The sequence below is a fragment of the Canis lupus genome, chromosome X, assembly GCF_048164855.1.
Source record: "Canis lupus baileyi chromosome X, mCanLup2.hap1, whole genome shotgun sequence".
Lineage (NCBI taxonomy): Eukaryota > Metazoa > Chordata > Mammalia > Carnivora > Canidae > Canis > Canis lupus.
In genome coordinates, this window is record NC_132876.1 from 89,261,098 (window position 1) to 89,281,428 (window position 20,331).

The 20,331-nt window shown below is 39.2% G+C and overlaps 1 protein-coding gene across 5 annotated transcripts in view; it reads right to left on the minus strand.

Moving 5' to 3' along the window:
- Nucleotides 1–2,968: 2,968 nt before the first annotated feature.
- The window catches only part of DDX3X (DEAD-box helicase 3 X-linked), a 30,352-nt gene continuing 12,989 nt past the window's right edge, over nt 2,969–20,331 (minus strand). For 2 of the 5 annotated variants that reach the window (XM_072816593.1, XM_072816589.1), the window contains exons 16-17: nt 20,067–20,206; nt 2,969–3,163 (exon numbers count right to left, since the gene is read on the minus strand). In XM_072816593.1, coding sequence (XP_072672694.1) covers nt 3,081–3,163; nt 20,067–20,206 — 223 coding nt within the window. In that variant the 3' untranslated portion in view covers nt 2,969–3,080. Of the gene's footprint in view, nt 3,164–17,280; nt 19,865–20,066; nt 20,207–20,331 lie in introns of those variants that run through there. The other 3 variants (XM_072816591.1, XM_072816592.1, XM_072816590.1) reach the window with 3 other exon arrangements.

Genomic DNA, 20,331 nt, shown 5'->3' on the forward strand with positions numbered 1-20,331 from the left:
CTCACAAAAAGATAAGAACATGTTGAAGGCACTCTCGATAGCCAAAGTCAGAGCAATTCGACCAATAAACGACAACAGTATTGCATTATAACCCATAGAATAAAATTAATATCCAAGAGTCCATATTGATATTGATAAATAACTGAATAAATAAATAAACACGGGAGAAGGGACAGCTCTTTCTTACAGAAGAATTCCAATTAATAAATATAGAAGGAACGAGAGAAATATAAACAACACAATAATAATCGTCACAGGCAAGATCTACTGATAGATGCTAAAATCAGTGGGCAAAAGTTTCAAGAAAAACAGGATAGATGCATAATCTCAAAATAGCTTCTCTAAGATATTTATTAATAAAAACAGGATGGGGGGTGCCTGGCTGTCTCAGTCGGTAGAGTGAGTGACTCTTGATCTTGGAGTTGTGAGTTTAAGCCCCATGTTGGCATAGAGATTAGTAAACAATAAAATCTTTTAAAAAAAATAATGCTGGGAGCATAGTAATTTTACAGTAGAGAAACACAGCAGAAATCACCTTAACCAGTGATCAAGCTGGTTGCCAGGAATAAGACACATTGACATCCTGTATCCCCGCAATGAGATGAGAGGGGCACAACATCATTTCCATGGTATTCTTGCCCCAAATATATAACCTCAATCTAATCAGGAGAAAACATCAGACAAACCTAAATCAAGAGACACTCCACAAAATACATGACTGGGACACTTCACGAGTGTTGAGAAAAGATAAGACCGAAGAAGCATCAAAGACTAGAAGACACTGGGAGACATAATAACCACATGCAATGTGGAATTGTGGGTTGGATCCTGAAACAGATCAAGAACATTTGTGAAAACACTGGTGATATTGGGATTAAGTCCATAGTTTGGCAAACAGTGACATAACTAAATGCAATGCAGGACCTCCAGGGATTTAGCTAGAACCCATACGTTCAGTAAAGGTGCCCCCAGAGATTCTGATGTTGCATTAAAAACACTTGCATTGCAGTGTTAATAAGTTGAAGCTGTGTGTGGCTCCATGGGAATTCATCATACCACTCATTCTCTCTACTTTTGTTTTTTCAAAAATTCTAGAACCCCAAAGCTTGCTCTGTCATTGTTCTCAGGAGCAAAATACTAGAAAATGGCCCAAATGTCCAGCAATGAGAGAATGGATTCAAAACATTGTGTTATCCATGAAATGGAATATTATATAGCAAAGAAAGCTCAAAACCAGGCAAAATCAATATTTAAGATGGCATGTGTAAGTGATAAAACTATAAAGCAAGGAAGGCATAGTGGTTACCTCTGGGAAGAGGAGCTGAGATTAGGGAGGAATATGTGCTGGGCTTCTGGGATGCTGGCAAAACTCTACTCTTGGTTGGATGGGTATTTGTGTTGTAATTATTTATTAAATTATGAGCATATGATAGGCACTTTTCTGCGTTTAAACCAGCCTGGCAGAGTTTGCCTAAGCAGGAGAATAACACAACCAAGTCGCCCTTTACAAAGAGCATGCTGACCTGTGGGTGGAGAGTAGTTTTGGGGATGAGAAAAAGGCCAGGGGGGCCAACTCTGACAGTGCTAGAACAATTCGGGGGAGAAGCATAGATGCGTGGAGAACCCCAATGAGGGCAACAGTGATAGGGTTTTAAGGAGAAGTGGCTGGTTCTGCGGAACTCTGGGACATTGGTGTCAACTGGAGTTAATGTGTTGGGGGTGTTGACAAAGGGGCTGGGGCAGGGCAGTGAGTCAGGGGCCTGGGCTCATCCTGAGCACTGTTTTGAGCTGTGAAGCCCTTATTATACTAATATCAGCCTTCTATAATGCTCCTTTAGTCCACACAGTGGGCTGGAACAAGCATGCCCTTTGCCTGCTTTTCAGATAGTTTACATTAGGAGAAGACAAATGTGCTTTAAGGGCCAGAAACCATGGAGTTTGAACACACATGGGGATCACCCACCCCTAGCAGTCCAGAGAGGAATCAATGCCATAACCCGATGTTAAACTCATAAATGATCCCACCCTCTGACCCACCACCCCAGTCCTGGGAATTCATCCCAAGGGAATAATCTTTTTAAAAGACTTACCCACCGGGACGTCTGGGTGGCTCAGCAGATGAGAGTCTGCCTTCAGCTCAGGTTGTGATCCCGGGGTCCTGGGATAAAGTCCCGCATCAGGCTCCCTGTGGGGAGACTGCTTCTCCCTCTGCCTATGTCTCTGCCTCTCTCTGTGCCTCTCATAAATAAATAAATAAATAAATAAATAAATAAATAAATAAATAAATAAATAAATAAATGAATGACTTATCTACCATCCAGCTTCAACAACCATCAACTGATTGGACAATCTTGTTCTGTTTATACCCTGACTCACTTTTGCCCCTCGATTATCCTGAAACAGATCCCAGACATCCCTTCCTTTCACTGGTAAATAAATATGTATCTCCGAAAGGTAAGAATCACCCTTGCAAAAAGTAACTGCACTACCATTATCACACCTAAGGCAGAAAACTCAACACTGGGGTGCTTGCAAGAACTAGTGAGAGCAATGTCTGGCTCACAGAGAAAACTTGAAATCAAGAGTGGTGGTAGTTACTGGTGAGTCACTGATTCACGGTGTTTCGGTGTAACGGGCTCACCTCCATCATAGTGGCACTGTGACAATACTGTCACCACAGCCAGATGCTCTCCATATTCCCGAGAGGTGTGTGTGTGTTCTTTTTTAACAGAAAAAATAAAACATCCGGTTAGAGTTTTAAAACAAGAAATTTCGTATTTGCCAAAGGGTCATGTAGATAATATCTCATATGATGGAAAATATATGTAAAAATATTTATGTATCATAACAGATGGGAGATTCCCTTTCCCACTAGCTTATAGGCTTGTTTGCTTCCCGATCTTTCATTTAGAAGAAAATTTAAACTTGCCAAAGAGTTGTAAGAATAAACAGTGCAAAGGATAGAAACTGGGATGCACAGGGGTTTATTTTTCTTATGTAATGAGGCACACTGGGGAAGACAGCCAAGGCTGGGGTACTGGTTTCACTGGGTCATCCATGATGTAGGTTTGCTCATCGTTCTATTCCACTATGGTCAGCATTTGGTTTTTGTCTTTGTGGTCACAGATCAGCTCCTGTCCCCCTGGGTGTGAGGCTCCAAGTTCTAGGAAAGAAAAAATAGTAGATCCAAAACTCTTCTCATGAGGTTTTACGTAAGAAAGGGACACCCACCCATCCTGGGGACTTCTACCTACATCTCATTGACCAGAATTGGAAGACAAAGCTACTCAAGGGCGAGGGAGGCTGAGGAGCCAAGTATACTTTCAGAGAGGCACGTCCACCCTGAGCCAAACTGGAGTTGTGTTGGGAAGGGAGACCAGAAAGGAGTATCTGTCACAGACAGGGAGAGAATAAAGACAGAGAGGTAGCTATCTCCAGAGTCCAGGTTAAAGGCAGCAGGAAGGGAAGAATAGCAGACATGAGCCATGTTCCGAAACAACGAACCAGCCTTGGGTGACTGTAGGAGAGATGGTAAAATGAACTGTTGGGGCGGCTCTAAGCTTCTTACCCTGGCAGAGAAGTGAGAAGATTGGCAGGGAGGGGCAGGGCTTTATTTTTTGTGACAGTCATGACAGTTTACTATTGCCTCCATGTCTATTGAAATCATAGAATCATACAATGGCTCTTTAAATATATCCTCCCTTAATTGTCACCAAAAGTGTAAAGGCAGGTACTGTGGTTCTGACTTCACATAAAGAAAGCTGGGACTCAGAGATTAAGTCACTTGCTGAAGGCCACGGGCAGTAAGGTGGCATCCTCTTGCTCACAAATAGACAGCATCTTACTTTTAGGAAGTGTGCTTTCTCACTATAGGTCCTTTCATGGCAGGAAGACAGTAAGGGAGGATGGCCCTCAGTATGGGAGCGTCAAGGGAACCAGGAAGCATCTATCTGCCTGGAGTGTGCCACATCTAGTGGCCGTGAGGGAGTGGAAGCCCAGCCCTCTCTGACCTGTCCCTCATAAGCTGGAAATGAGGTGGCCAAACAAGTGTCATCAGCCTCAGCAGCTCCTGATCCACCTTTTGTAGGCAAGAGACTGGCTCAGGGCCCTGTCAGAGGTTGCACATCATTTCTTTAGGGCTTCCTTGGTACTTAATTAGAGAACTTAGCTAAGAATGTCAAGGAGGCTCTCTCTGAAGAGGAGACAGTTGGGTTGAGACCTGAATGAGCAGGAGACAGCCATGAGAAGAAAGGAAGTTCTAGCAGAAAGGATGAAATTGGCATGGTTAAGGGAGTGAAAGGAGGCTGGTGTGAGAGGGACACAGTGGATTAGAGATAGTCTTATAAGTCATAATGGAGGCAGGAAGGCCAGTTAAGGAGACTGTTATAGTCAGGAAAGAAAGGAAGTTAACTTGGACCAGGATTTTAGAGTGGTGATGAGGAAATGGCCAGGTCTGGAAGGAGAACGTCTGAGATTTGTTGATGAAGGGTATGAGAGAAAAAAAAAAGGGAACGACTTCTAAGCCTTTGACCTGAGTAGGTGAACTGATCAAGCCATTTAATGAAATGGGGGAAGGACCCAGGAGAGGTCAGGGAAAGGGAGGGAGAAGGTACAGGTATCTGCTATTATCCACCATCTGTTCAGTTCTTTAGTTCGGATGGTGAAGAGTACCCCATTATCTAAATATCATAAAATCTATTAAAATATTTAAGTATATTTATAAATATGGGGAGAAAAATACATATAATCATTTCTGCAGAGGCTGAAAAGGCATGTGACAAGCTCAATACCCATTCTTGGTGAAAATTCAAAATATGAACAGACTGATCCCCTTAACATGTTTAACATTATTCCAGCATTGTGCTTAATGGCAAACACCAGAAGAATTCACAATTCTTATTTTAACATTGTACTGGAGAAACCAACTGAGGCAATTGGACATGAGAAATAGATAGAGGTCTAATGGTATAGTTTTAAGGAACAGATAAAATTACTTTATGTATTATTTGAGTGATTTCAGTATATCTTTATATCTTAAATATAGTATATCTTTTATATAGTATATAATATAGTATATCTTTAATAAATAGTACCATTTCTGCAATGAAAAAATATAAAATAAAGAAACACAACCTCCCCCAATTCAAGATCTAATGATTGTAAAGGAGGAAGTAAAACTATTATTATTTGTACATAATGTAACTGTATACCTGGAAAAGCCAAGAGACTCAACCAAGAAACTACTATAAACAATATAAGAATTCAATAAGGTAGCAGAAAATAAAATATGCAGAAACCAACAACTTTCCTATATATAATTACCAGCTAGAAAATATAATGGAAGAAGATACCTCACTTATAATAGCAATAAATAACATAAAAAGTACATAGGGATAGGGCACTGAGGAGGGCACTTGATGGGATGAGCACTGGGTGTTATACTATATGTTGGTAAGTTGAATTTAAATAAAATAAAAAAAATAAAATAAAATAAAATAAAATAAAATAAAATAAAATAAAATCTTATGTGCCACTAAGTTGGGATTGAGTCCCACATCAGGCTCCCTGCGAGGAGCCTACTTTTCCCTCTCCCTCTGTCTCTGCCTGTCTCTCTCTGGGTGTCTCTCACGAATAAATAAAATCTTTAAAAAAAAAAAGCGTAAAACCTAACAAAGAAAATTTTAAAACATTACTGAAGTTATAAAAGGCAACTGAACAGAGTCATCATAAAGGTCAATTATCCTTAAGTTACTTTGTAAATCAACATCATTCCAAAACAACCTGACAAATTTTTAGAGCTAGACAAACTGACTGTAAATGTTAAAAAATAAACAAGCAAGTGGCACCTGGCTGGCTAGTTGATGGAGCATGAGACTCTTGATCTCAGGGTTGTGGGTTCAAGCCCCATGTCAGGTGTAGAGATTACTTAAAAATAAAATCTTAAAAAAAAAAAAGCAAAGCAAAACAAAACTCTAAATAAAAGAGCACTGAAGGACTAGATAGTAAAGATATTAAAAAATATCACAAAGCCTGAATTATTAAAACTATGTAGTTCTAGCACATGATTCAAAAAAGCCAGTGTTGGGGCACCTGGGTGGCTCAGTTGGTTAAGCGTCCAATTCTTGATTTTGGCTCAGGTCATGATTTCAGGGTTGTGAGACTGAGCCCCATGTTGGGCTCTGCACTGGGCATTGCACCTGCTTAAGAATCTCTCTCCCTCCCTCCCACCCTCTCAAAAAAAAAAAAAAAGGTCAGCGTTCACAATTCCAGAAGCAACCCTACTTGTATAAAGGGAGTTTTGTATCTTATCACTGTTGGCCACATTTGGAGACTGTTAGCTATCTCTCAATGTGCCCAGCTAGATGATCCTACCCAGCCTCCCTTGGGGTTAGAAGTGGCCATGCGACCAAGATTTTGCCCAAACTGGCACATGAGTGATGTGTGCCCCTTCAGTACTGACACATGAAAACTGCTGGAGTGTCTCCTCCATGCCCTTTTCCTTCCGTCTACAATGCAGTCTTATTTGAACCACGCAGATGAGGACAATGTCCTAAGTCAGTGGTTCCCCAAAGTTAGCAGGCATCAGAACCACTGGAGGGCTTACTAAAACACAAATGGCAGGGCTCCATCTCCAGAGTTGCAGATACAACAGGTCTGGGGTGAGGCTCAAGGGTTTATATTTCTAACAAATCCCCAGGCGACACTGATGCTACTGGTCTAGGGACCACGTGTTGAGAACTACTTGCCCTAAGGTTGAGAAATAAAATGGAAGGAACCTCAATCCTGCTGAGAACAACAGTCACTCACTGACCCAAGAATATGAATTCTGAACTAGTAAGAGAAGTCACTTCTATCTTGGTGAAGCTATTCTATTTCAGGGCCTCTTGGTTACAACTCTTCAACTGTATCCTAACACAGTATAGAAAAGATGGATGTTTCAATAGATAGTGTTGGTTCAAATAGAAAAAAATGTTGGATCCATAGACCATTATAATATACCAAGATAAACTCCAAATTAAAAAATTAATGTGAAAATAAAACCACAAAGGTAGAAATATAACTATAAGAAAAGAAAACACAGGAGAATTCTCCTTTTTTTAGGATAATTCTTTTATGACATGCTGGAGTAGGAAAAAATATGACTCAATATTCGGAAGATTGATGAAATAAACTACACATTTGAAAAAAAAAAAAAACAAATTCTCAGGGGTGCCTGGCTGGCTCAGTCAGAAGAGCATGTGACTCTTGATCTCGGGGTTGTGAGTTCGAGCCCTATGTTGGACATAGAGAATACCTAATAAAAAACAATTTTTTAAAGCCCTCTATATTGTCAAAAATCAAAACACCATAAGCAACATGAAAACACAAATGACCAAATGTAAAAAAAAACAAAAACAAAAACAATTTGGCCACTACTGTAACAAAGAGCTAATCATCCTCCTATAGAGCTTCTACAAATCAAACAAGAAATAGATCAATAACCCAAAAGAGAAATCGGCCAAAGACTGTTGAGAATAGACACTTAACAGAAAAAGAAATACAAATAGCCTTTTAAATTATGGGAAGATGTTTGAGCTTACTCAGAAGAGAACTATAAAACTATCCAGGTAAAAAAAGTTTCAATTACATTAGCCAAAATACAAGTTTGCCAATACACAAAATTATGGAAAAAGAAGCACTCTTATACATCACTAGTAGCAGTGTGAATTGATACAACTCCTGGGGAGAACTTGACCATATGTATTCAAATTTCAATGGATATACTTATGTGTACAAAGTTAATCATTTATTGCAGTATTGCTAGGAATAGCAAATGATAGAAAACAGCCTATACATTCATCAATAGGATAGCTGCTTAATTATGGTACAGCCACACAATAAGAATATTCTGAGTACAGAACTGTAAAAAAAATGGACTTTACATGTTGACATGCAAAATTTTCCACTAAATATTGTTTAGTAGAAGAAAAGTATGGAACAATATAGTGTGCAATTTTTTTTCTAAGCAAGCTCTCTGCCGAACATGGGGCTTGAATGACCCTGAGATCAAGAGTCACATGCTCTACTGACTGGTCACATGCTCTACTGACTGGTAAAATGAGGAGAAAGTATATTCATATATGTTTACTTTTGCATAAAGACACTCTGGAAGGATAGACAAGAAATACGTGGCTACTGGTTGGGATGAGGGCAAGGTGGGAGTAAGACTTTGCTATATAACTTCACGTATCACGTGATTCTTAAAATAATTCAATGTATTATCTAGGTAAAATATTAAATAAAAAGACATGGTATCGAAAGCTATGAACATGGGTGGAAGCGCAAGCTGGATAGAGACATGAGGTCAAGCTAGGGCTTTGAGATGGGTGAAGTTAAGGGAATGATCCAGAAGAGAGGGAAATACAGATGATGCATTCAGAGGTGTAAGAGGGCACCACAGCACTAAGTGGTTGAGAAAGGCACAGCTAGACAGGCCTTAAACAGGAACACTTCCTCATGGAGGAAGTAATGGAAAGCATCTAAGAGAAGATAATGAATCAGGTCAGGGGTGATCCCAGTTCCTCTCTTGGGGTTTTCTACAGAGTTGTTACCAAGTACATCTTTATCATCTGGTACTAAATGCCTTTTAAAAATGCCTTTGCTTTGGCTGCTTGATCACTAAAACAGGAATACAAACCCAACTGCCCTATAGAATTAGATAAAATCTGAGTTATGTCTCACACAACTCCAAAGCAGTAAATAAATAGGATTACCCAGGTTGCTGCACTGTCAAAATTGAATCACATCCCCTCCTTTTTTGTATTATCATTGTTAAATCTGAATTCCCATCTCCAGATATTCCTTCCTGTGGTAACAAACCAAAACAACAGACTTTTAGAAAATAGCATTAAGTTTCACTTCATATATGTATACCTTATCTCTCTCCAAAATTTGGAGGCAAGTTTCAGATGTCCGTGCGAGAAAATGAAAAGTCAGAGAGAAATGAGTAGGCTGAGATTCAGCCGGGGGTATGGTTAATAAATGCCACAGACTTGATTCCTAGGAGGGGGCTGGTTTTCAGTGTTTGTAAGAGAAAAACATGTTCCTTAAAAACAAAGCCTATTTGTGACACTGACGCCCAAATAAATTTATCCCACAGGTCCTATTACAAGGGATACTGTTAACATTGTAGATCTTTTAGAAATCCATGGAATAAACAGACTCGCAAATTGCACATGGCAGCTTCCCAGCCTCTTGTGGAGAAGACAGCTTTGCCTAAGCTTATGCCAATTAAAGAACTTCTACAGGAAGTCACCACCACAGTACAATCCAAGGACACAGTTCCCTGATGAAAACTGACATTAAAATTTTGTTATTAAAATTCTGGGACATTATAGTCATTAAGTTCAGTGCATGCTGAGAATTGATATTCAAGTAAGACTCCCAAGTACTCTCCCAATAATGAGTTTTAAGAAGATGAAACCGAAAAGGTGTAAGGCTTTTTACAAGTTTAAAATGAACTGAATATTGTATTTCCTTTTTAAGATTTTATTTATTTGACAGAGAGAGAGCATGGCAGATAGAAGGAAAGGGAGAAGCAGACTTCCGGCTGAGCAGGAAGCTTGATGTAGGGCTCGATCCCAGGACCCCAAGAACGTGACCTGAGCTGAAGGCAGATGCTTAACCCACTGGGCCACCCAGGCGCCCCTCAATGTTGCATTTTTTGCACAGGCGGTTACTGACTTGACTTTCAGGAAGCCTCACAAACAGGAACGAACCCTTCCAGAAGATGCTTACTGGATCAGAAGGGGAATGTCTGGATCAGAATGAGAACCAGGCGGACTCTTTCATATATTCCTACATGAACTTCCTTTACAAAATGTAGCATTTCATGGAGATACCTGCTCTGTGGACATGCTCCAAACAAGGAGCATGATCCTAAGATGAATAAACAGGAATGCTCCAGAAAGGAAGTAGCAGATGATTTTTCCTGTTGGCTGGATATTCTGAGTTTGGAATTTAAAAATATATTTTAGACAACATAGTAAAGATGTCAGTTCTCCCCCAAATTGATCTATAGGTTCAGCACAATTACCATCAAAATCCCAGCAAGATTTTTTTGTAAAGAGAAGTTTATTCTAGGGGCGCCTGGCTGGCTCAGTCAGTAGAACATGTGACTCAATCTCAGGGTCATGAGTTTGAGCCCCATGCTGGGCATAGAGCTTAGTTTAAAAAAAAAAAAAAGAAAGAAAGAAAAGCTAATTCTAAAACTTATGTGAAAAGACAAAGGAACTAGAATAGCTAAAACAAATTTGAAAAAGAATAAAGTGGGAAGAATCACTCTACCCAGTTTTAAGACTAACTATATAGTTAGAAGTAATGGAAACTGTGGTATTAGTGGAGGGGTAGACACAGAGATCAATGAAACAGAAGAGAATCCAAAACAGACCCACACAAGGCTGGTCAACTGAGTTTTGACAAAGTTGCTAAGGCATCTCAACAGAGGAAGGAGTATTTTCAATAAATAGTGCTAGGGCAATTGAACATCCATAGATTAAAAAGTGAACCTTAACCTAAACCTCACATCTTAAAAATGGACTCAAAATGGATCATAGATTTAAATGTAAAATTATAAATTAGAAAAAATAGAAAATCTTTAGGACCTAGGGCTAGGTGAAGTGTTCTTAAACATGATACCAAAAGCACAATCCACAAAGGAAACATTGATAATTGGACTGCATCAAGATTGAAAATGTTTTTTAAAAACTAAAACTGTGGGATCCCTGGGTGGCGCAGCAGTTTAGCGCCTGCCTTTGGCCCAGGGCGCGATCCTGGAGACCCGGGATCGAATCCCACGTCGGGCTCCCGGTGCATGGAGCCTGCTTCTCCCTCTTCCTATGTCTCTGCCTCTCTCTCTCTCTCTCTCTCTCTCTATCATAAATAAATTTTTTTTAAATTAAAAAAAAACTAAAAACGTTTGTTCTGCAAAAGGCCATTAAGAAAAAACAAGCAGCCTACATGTCCATCGATAAAGGAGTGGATAAAGAAGATGTGAATATATATATATATATATATATATATATATATATATGTAATGGAATATTATACAGCCATTTAAAAAAATGAAATCTTGCCATTTGCAATATGAATGGATCTAGAGAATATAATGCTAAGTGAAATAAGCCAGAGAAAGACAAATACCATATAATTTCACTCATATGTGGAATTTCAGAAGCAAAACAAAGGAAAAAAAGAGACAAACCAAATGACAGACTTTTTTTTAAGCAGGCTCCACAGCATGGAGCCTAATATGGGGCTTCAGCTCATGACCCTGAGATCAAGACCTGAGCTGAAATCAAGAGTCAAACGTCCAACTGACTGAGTTACCCAGGCACCCTTCAAATAACAGACTCTTAAATGTGGAGAACAGAGGATTACTAGAGAAGAGGTGGGTTGGGAGATGAGGGAACTGGGTGATGGGGATTAAGAGTACGCTTATCTTTTTTTTTTTAAGTAATCTCTACACCCAACATGGGGCTCAAACTTATGACCCCAAGATCAAGAGTCACATGTTCTTCTGACTGAGCCAGCCAGGCGCCCTAAGAGTACACTTATCTTGTCAAGATAAGTGTTCAAGCACTGGAAGTTTTGAATCACTATATTGTATACCTGAAACTAATAGAACACAGTATGTTAACTACACTGGAATTAAAATAATAATAAAAAGATAGACAAGCTATAGACTGAGAAAAGATACTTGTAAATCAAACATCTGACAAAGGACTGGTACCTAGAATATAGAGAGAACTCCCAAAACTCAACAGTACAAAACAAACAAACAAACAGAACAGACTCCTACATACAGAGAACAAACTGGTGGTTGCCAGAGGGGAGGGAATTGGGGAGATGAGGGCAATAGACGAAGGAGATTAAGAAGTACAAATTTACAGCTATAAAATAAATCATAGGGATGAAAAGTACAGCATAGGGAACACAGTCAATAATGTTGCAATAACTTTGTATGGTGACAGATGGTAGCTACACGTATCATGGTGAGCACTGTGTAATGTACAGAATTGTCAAATCCCTGAACTAATGTAACGTTGTATGTCAACTATATTTCACTAATTTTTTTTAAACCTCAGCATTGAAAAACAATTTTTTAAATGGGCAAAAGACACATATTTTACCAAAGAGAACAGAAGGATGGCAAACAAGCACATGAAAAGATGTTCAACATCACTAGCCATTAGGGAAATGCAAATTAAAACCACAGGGAAAAAATAAATAAATAAATAAAACCACAGGGAGATACCACCTCACACCAATTAGAATAGCCAAAATAAAATAAGCCAATGCCAAATGTTGGTGAAGATGCAGAGAAACTGCATCTCTGGTGTATTGTTGGTGGGAATGCAACCAGAGTGGTACAGCCACTCTGGAAAATGGTTTAGCATAAACTAAACATACACTTACCATATGATCTAACAATTGCATTTCTGCCAGAAAAATGAAAATTTGTGTCCAAAGATCTGTCCACGAATGTTCATAGCAACCTTGACTAGCAATAGTCAAAAACTGGCACAAGCCAAATATCCTTCAACAGCTGAATAAATAAACTGTGGAACATCCATACCACTCAGCAATAAAGAAACAAACTATTTGCAACAACTTGGAGGGCTCTCAAGGACATTATGCTGAATGATAAAAAGCCAATCTCAAAAGGTCACATACTGCACAATTCCATTTATGTTAACAATTCTGAAATGACATTTTAGAGATGGAAAATAGATAAGCAGTTGCCAGGGGTGACAGGGTAGAGAAGCAGAAAGGGGGGGGGGCAGGTGTGCCTATAAAGAGGTAGCACTAGGGAGATCTTGGTGATGGAAGAGTTCTGTGGTGGTTATACAAATCAACATGTGATAAACCTGCATAGAGCTACACACAAGATACACAGAAAACTGGTGAAATCTAAGGGAGGTCTGTAGATTGTACCAATGTCAATTTCCTGGTTTTGATGCACTAGTTATGTCAGATGTTACTAGCGGGAAACTGCAAGAAAGGTACACATGACCTCATTTCAGAGGTCATTTCAGACTAATAAAAGTAAACAAGTTTTATTAGAAAATACCATTGTGGGGTGCCTGGGTGGCTCAATTGCTTAAGTGTCTGCCTTTGGCTCAGGGCATGATCCCAGGGTCCTGGGATCGAGCCCCACATTGGGCTCCCTGCTCTGTGGGGGAGCCTGCTTCTCTCTCCCTTTGCCTACCTCTGCCCCTGCTTGCTTGCTCACTCTCTCTGTCAAATAAATAAATAATCTTAAAAAAAATTGTATAAAACCTGTTCAGTACAGGAAAAGTATGAAGCTGCAGAAAATCTTTTCTGCTTTACCAGAACTGTCACTATTTTTGCAATTTCCCTCTAGTTTTCTATATATTCCCCCAAAGAGTTGAGCTCATTTTGCACACTCCAGTTGAAGCCTACTCCTTCCTTAACCCATTAAAGCAATTATTTTCTTGACCTCGCTAATACTGTAAATGGTGGCAGAATATTAATTCTGAGTACAATATATAAAATTAAATATTAATTCAGCTCTAATTCTAGTTAGAAGGAACTGGGTGAATAAGAACTATGGCAGGGCAGCCCGGGTGGCTCAATGGTTTAGCGCTGCCTTCAGCCCAGGGTGTAATCCTGGAGACCTGGGATCAAGTCCCATGTCGGGCTCCCTGCATGGAGCCTGCTTCTCCCTCTGCCTGTGTCTCTGCCTCTCTCTCTCTCTGTCTCTCATGAATAAACAAAATCTTAAAAAAAAAAAAAAAAACTATAGCAAAGCCAGAGGGCAGGATGTGTCTGGGCAATAGCATCATATTTGGCTACGGTATAGGATATGGGGAAAAAGTTAAAAGCTGCAAAGGTAGACTGGTGCCACACCATAGGACCAACTTAATAGAGCACTATTCATTTGGTTGCAGTATCTATTGTAATTTGGAATATAGAGATGTCTGTGCCATGAAGTACCTGAAACATGATTATGGTAATTGAAGTTTTAGAACAGATGATAAAGGGTAGAGAACAGCAGACTCCATACCTTAAGTTTGCTTCATCAGAGTTGCCTGGGGAAATTAAAAGCAAAAGAAATTCCTGAGTGAACCCCAGGGATGGATTCTATTAGGAGAGTTTCCATAGAATCATTTCCCAGATTCTTTTGTTGCAACATCAAGTTGGGGAACTGCAAAAGAAAAACCAGGGTCCCAAGAGGACAAGGACTACATTTGAAATCATTGCTACATTCCCCAACACCAAGCAGACTCCCAGTTTTTGAATGAGTCCTAAATCAACCTTGGCTATCCAAATGTCTCCCAGATAACCCACTAGGATTCTATCAGGTGACTGGGTCAGGAGTGGAGGTTCAAACACCATCCTGCATACAACTACCCAACTGATGTCAGGTAAATGAGATGGGCTGTTGAAAATCTAGGTGAGTATAGAGTAGAATGAAGAGAGTGGAAAAGGAAGAATGAGGATTTCCTCTTTCTTCCAAAGATGGGAGTGGCGTTTTTACTCCACTTAGTTCTTAAAAACTAAAACGTCTGGGCACCACACTTGATCCTGAGCTCAAGCCCCATGTTGGGTGTGGAGTCTACTTTAAGAAAAAAAAAAAAAGGTCAAATGTCATCTTCACTGTAACAAAGAAAACAGGAACCCTCAAATTATAAACCATGACTAGATCTGCTAACACAACAAAATCAGGACTGAAACCATACAGACATCCACAGAAAACCTTAAGTCAGAGTACAGTCATGTGTCACAGTGCTAAAAGGCCCTCCTAATGATCCTTTGAGGAGGGGAAAGGAAATTAGGGATGTGGTCATGTCCCCAAAGGATAGAGATAGCATCAGTATTTCCTTTTTATGGCCAAACAGCACTCCATTCCATGTATACAGACTTTGTCTATCCACCAGCTGATTGGCAGCTGATTGGTGGTTTCCACTTTTTGGTTATTTTGAATGCTATGAACATTCGCATGCAAACCTAAGCTGTAGGCTTGTTTTCATTTCTCCTGGGTAGAATTCTCCTAGGAATAAAATCGCTGAGTCATATGGTAATTCTACGTTTAACATGTTTTGAGACCTCTTCTCCTCATAAAGTAAATGTGTTCATCTGTTTTATGTTTTCTCCCATAATAAACGTGTTTCCAGGTCATGAAATATTCTTCCACACTAACAGTGCCCTGTGTCAAAACAATCACATTTCAGAATTATCCTGAAGACACCCCAGTCAGATATAGGTAGGAAAAACTCAGGGGGAAGAAAATCAACAAAGAAAATGAAAGAAATGGAGAAGTCACTACAGAGGAAAACCATATTAGAAACAGACTGAACATGTTGAAAAGCACATCAACTGAAATGAGGACAGGATCTGAAGCAAAGCAGCTTAAACATATCTGGAATCGTGTTCAATGAGAACAGAAGAGAAAGAGATTCCTAAAATGCAGTGAATGGAAGCTCTGCACTCCAGTCGGAAGGCAGGTAAGACCAGTGTCAACACCCAGATGGCTTAGTTACTGAGCTTCAAAGAAATCAAGTCAGTGACTGTTCAGCCAGGTCACTTAGGAGCATAGGGGCAAGGGAACCAGCCACCCATGATAGAAAAACATTTATATAAATAAAGACACTGAACATTTTCAAACATGGACCCTGTAAGTTGTTTTAGAAAAGATCTGTTGAAATTCAGCCAAAACATGGTTTAAGAACAAACCCAGTTAACATTGATGGGGGGTAGGGTGACAATAGCATTTAAATATATAAACATGATCACTTCAACTACAAAAATTAAAATAAACTACAAAAATTAAGAGTATGCAAATAAACCTGTTATAATCTTAACCCTGCTAGACTAGAAATAATCTCAATGATTTAGTCCCCCCCAGATAGCTTGTGTACACTCTTAATATAAAGGACCTTAAATCCTTAGAATCCAGTTTCACTACTTATCACCTTCTGCCACTATCTTGTCAACCCAGCCATCCTAACATAACCTCTTTCCACACTTCTGATGAAACCCAGGATCCTTCCTCTTTCCCATCTCCAAAACCAATGTGGCTGATCATCTTCAAAATTCTGCCCCCCAAATTTAGGATTGCTGTTTGAGATCACTACTAACTCCAAAAATGGCTAATTATCCAGCAAGTATTTTATAATGCCAAAAAATAAAAAATTGTTCTCAATACTGCAAAAACTCAAACAAAAGCTGAATTAAGCTGAGTGAAATAAGTCAATCGGAGGACAAACATCATATGTTCTCATTCATTTGGGGAATATAAATAATAGTGAAAGGGAATATAAGGGAAGGGAGAAGAAATGTGTGGGAAATATCAGAAAGGGAGACAGAATGTAAAGACTGCTAACTCTGGGAAACGAACTAGAGGTGGTAGAAGGGGAGGAGGGCGGGGGGTGGGAGTGAATGGGTGACAGGCACTGGGGGTTATTCTGTATGTTGGTAAATTGAACACCAATAAAAAATAAATTTAAAAAAAAGAAAAAATGTAAAAATAAACTTAAAACTCATTTTATTAAACAAAAAAAAGCTGAATTAAGTACTTTCCCTAGGTTTAGTCATATCCAATTGCCAACCCCTGACCATGTTTGACCCCCAAAACAAGTCCTTTCATATGGTCCAACGTAACTTCTTAGGTCTTATCCAGTTCTGATTCAGACCATGTCCTGTTAATCAGTACTAGGGGCTGGCCGGAATGTGAGGTAATGGAGGCCAGCAAATAAAGGGAGAAAGGGTGCCCATGCCAGGTCTATCCCCCTGACCCAAATACACTTAGAAGTAGGCTCCACGCCCAGTGTGGGGCTTGAACTCGCACCCCTGAGACTTAACTGCATATGCTCTACCGACTGAGCCAACTAGGAGCTCCCCTGCCCAGACCCCAAATACATTCTTGATCCCTACGTGTTCATCTGCATTTGGATTATTAGTACATTAGATTTTTACCCAACTTCCACTGTTCAAGCTGACCTTCATATCAAGTGCTTCAAAGAACAAAGAATCCCACCCATATCAAACTGCTCAAAGTACAAAACAATTTGCAATACATGCTGTATTCCATTAAGAATCTTAGATTCCCATCTATTTGAATCCTTTTGGCCAACTTCATCTTTTATTACATCTCAAGAGACATCTCCAAATTAGCACTGGACGGCAAACCAAAAAAAATTACACCTTACAATTCTTCAGGCAAGAGCACAACTTTATTTTCACCTATAATAAACCACAATTGACAACAACAAAGGAGACTGTGCAGTTCAACTTTTTATTTTAATAAAATCAGAATATGCACAGCACATGCAGTGCTAGCATCTAAACTAATACAATAAGCAATTACTAAAGCTACAGTGACTTGAAGTTCAATCTTTACATTCAGCAAGTTTAAATCCATTCTTATGTGATTTTTTGAAACGTTTATTTAACTGAAAATATTGCTTACTGATAAAACTTGCTTAAATGCTGCCGCTGAATGTACAAGTCACTGAATATGCCAATACAACAAAGATAACCACATGTTTGAGGATTGCAATGTGCCAGACATTCACTGAAAAAAAAAATACACACAACTAAACAAAACTCACGCAACAAACATCTGAGAATCTGGACACTTCTTATCAGTGTTTTTGAAGTGTATCATTAATATCTTAAGACAAGTGTATCAAAACCTTGGCATGATTTAATTTCAAGTCGCCAATTTTGTTTTTACTAACATCAGAAAGTTATGGCTACACTGCCAATGCCGGGTCTGCTTAATTTGACTTAAGAGTTTAATATGACTTAACATTAAAAGCTCACACTACCCCGAAATATATAATTTCACGCATACGGTGACATTCAACATTCAAGTGCCAGTGTTTTTGTACTGTCTTTTGGTCAAGTTTCTTTAAACTTTCAAAGAATCACTTTTAGGCTTACAAAAATAAATATTTGTCAAAATGTTCAATAAATATTACATAAAACTAGCAGCAAAAAGTATCTAGAAATCTGTCGTGTGCAAATAGTTTTCTTCCCAACTATTATTCCCGTGGTCCCAAATAAATTTTAGAATCTAGTCCCATCCCCTTCCTAGACAAGCTGCGTTCAACAATCTCCAAGAGACAAAATAAGATTGGAAGTTTAAGGACACGCACACAAGACATATATATAAAATTCTCTGAATGTGCAATAAAAGAAGTACTTTGTAAAAAGTTATGGGCAAAATGTACAAGGGCCTAAACCTAGACTAATTGAAATAGCACCATAACAAATGACCTCAATACTGTCAAGTGCACCTACTTAATAAAAGTTTTAGAACAAGGCACAATACACTTGAAAATCTATTGCACTTTAGGAAATTTTTGCCATCTTCCTATGCCACTGTAAAAAGATTGAGCGTTTTGATCACCGCATTCTGGCCACAAAATTAGCACAGAATTCAAAGTGGCAGAGGCATTTTAGTGGTGGACAATGCTCATCTTTGGCCAGATTTAGCATAAACAGACTATAAATACAATGGAAACCTATGCAACTAAAACTGACTAAAACTGCACTGTAGAGCAGAATTGACACCTTGTGCAGTTATGTACATATTTCCAACCTGTGTGATCTCAAAGATTTCAGTTTGTTACTCTTCTGGAGCCATTTTTACAAAGTCTATAGTAAGCCAGTTTAACATCTCAACGCAGCTTGAACAGAGTAATGTGAATCGGCATTTAAAATAAAGCCTGCTGCATTAATTCTTCCTGTTCATACCCTCTTGACCAAAAAACATCAACACTAGCATGCGTTATTAGACCAAAAATCACCCAGGGCCCCAAGGAGGGCTGGTCATTGCTGTGGTCAGCCATTCTACCATTTCAATTTCATTTATGGCAGGCATTTAAAAAGTCTAAGTAGATGAATTCTCCTAAAAACCTATTTCAAGTTATCAGACCTTTAAACTTTCCCTGTAATAATATGCCCACATTTGGCTAGCTCATAGTTAATGATCTGCCTAAACATTGAAAGAGGAATTGCTGTATTTACTTGCATTAACTTTGAAAACAGTGCTTTGAATGTATGCATGTATTCATACATCACCTCATCATGACTGGAATGGCTTGTTTAAAGACTATCAGGTTCTAAATACCTATCCAGGATAGAGTGAGCAAATCAGAACTTTAACTTAATACAGTTTGCCACATTAGAAACTAATTCCATTAATATGCTTCAAGACGTTTGTTGTTTGTTTTCCCCCAATCTGCAAGTATCAAAAAGCCCTAATGCAGGCTACCGCATAAGTTTTTTTCCTTATAATATTTATGGATGAATCGATGATTCCTGTTAAGTTGTATCACACCTGTGTGCCAAGGTTTGATTTTAGCCCAAGTTCAGTAAATTTATTTTGTCAAAACAATTGATATCTTGAGCATTACTGAGCCAACAGGACATCAAAATAAAAAGTTGTCTAAAGTTAAAGGCACAGTACATTAACAAACAAATGATCCTCAGTCACAAAATTATAAATGCAGTTTGGGATGGGGGTTGGCGGGAGGGGAGTTAATCCAAACTACAGCAATGAAGTCTTCGAACCACCTTTCTGAACAGGGCTGCTGATTGTTCCTTTCATCTCTTCATGTGACCTTGAGCTCCCTTAAAAAAAAAATTTCAGTGGAGAATCACAGCTGGTAATGTACTGCGAGTTCTTGAAGCTACACAAGGTATAGTCTGGCTAAGTTACATGTGGTTTCCATATTAGCTTGTTTGGCAGGGTGACCTACTGCAAAGCAGGTTCAGTTACCCCACCAGTCAACCCCCTGGGAGTTATAATTTCCTCCATATCCATCACTGTTGTAAAAGCCTCCATAGCCACCTAATGAGAGATTTAAAAAAAGAGAAATTAATTAAGTCATCCACTGTTCAACATAATCTTTCCCTTCTTTAAATACTTTGATGTCAAATTACGAAAAGCAATCTATAGGGCTGAACTTCCCCAATGTTTTTAATTACACTTTGAAAAACACAACTAGGAGGAAGAAGCCCTTCCCCAAAGATAGGTTAGAAATTCACATTACCTCCACCAAACCCTCTGCTGCTGCCGTGGCCACCTCCACCACTGCGGCTGCTGCCTGCACGGCTACTGCTGAAGCTGGAACTGCTGGCACCACTGCTTTGTCGATAGTCTCGGGCACCAAATCCTCCACTAAACCTACTACTGCAACGACAAATGTGCTGGTGGTTCACGGGGGAAGGAGTTCCAAATAACCCAATTCTTGTTAAATTTCCCAGGGTTCAAGTTCCAATTTTGCAATTCAAATGACTCCCTATCCAGCCCTATGT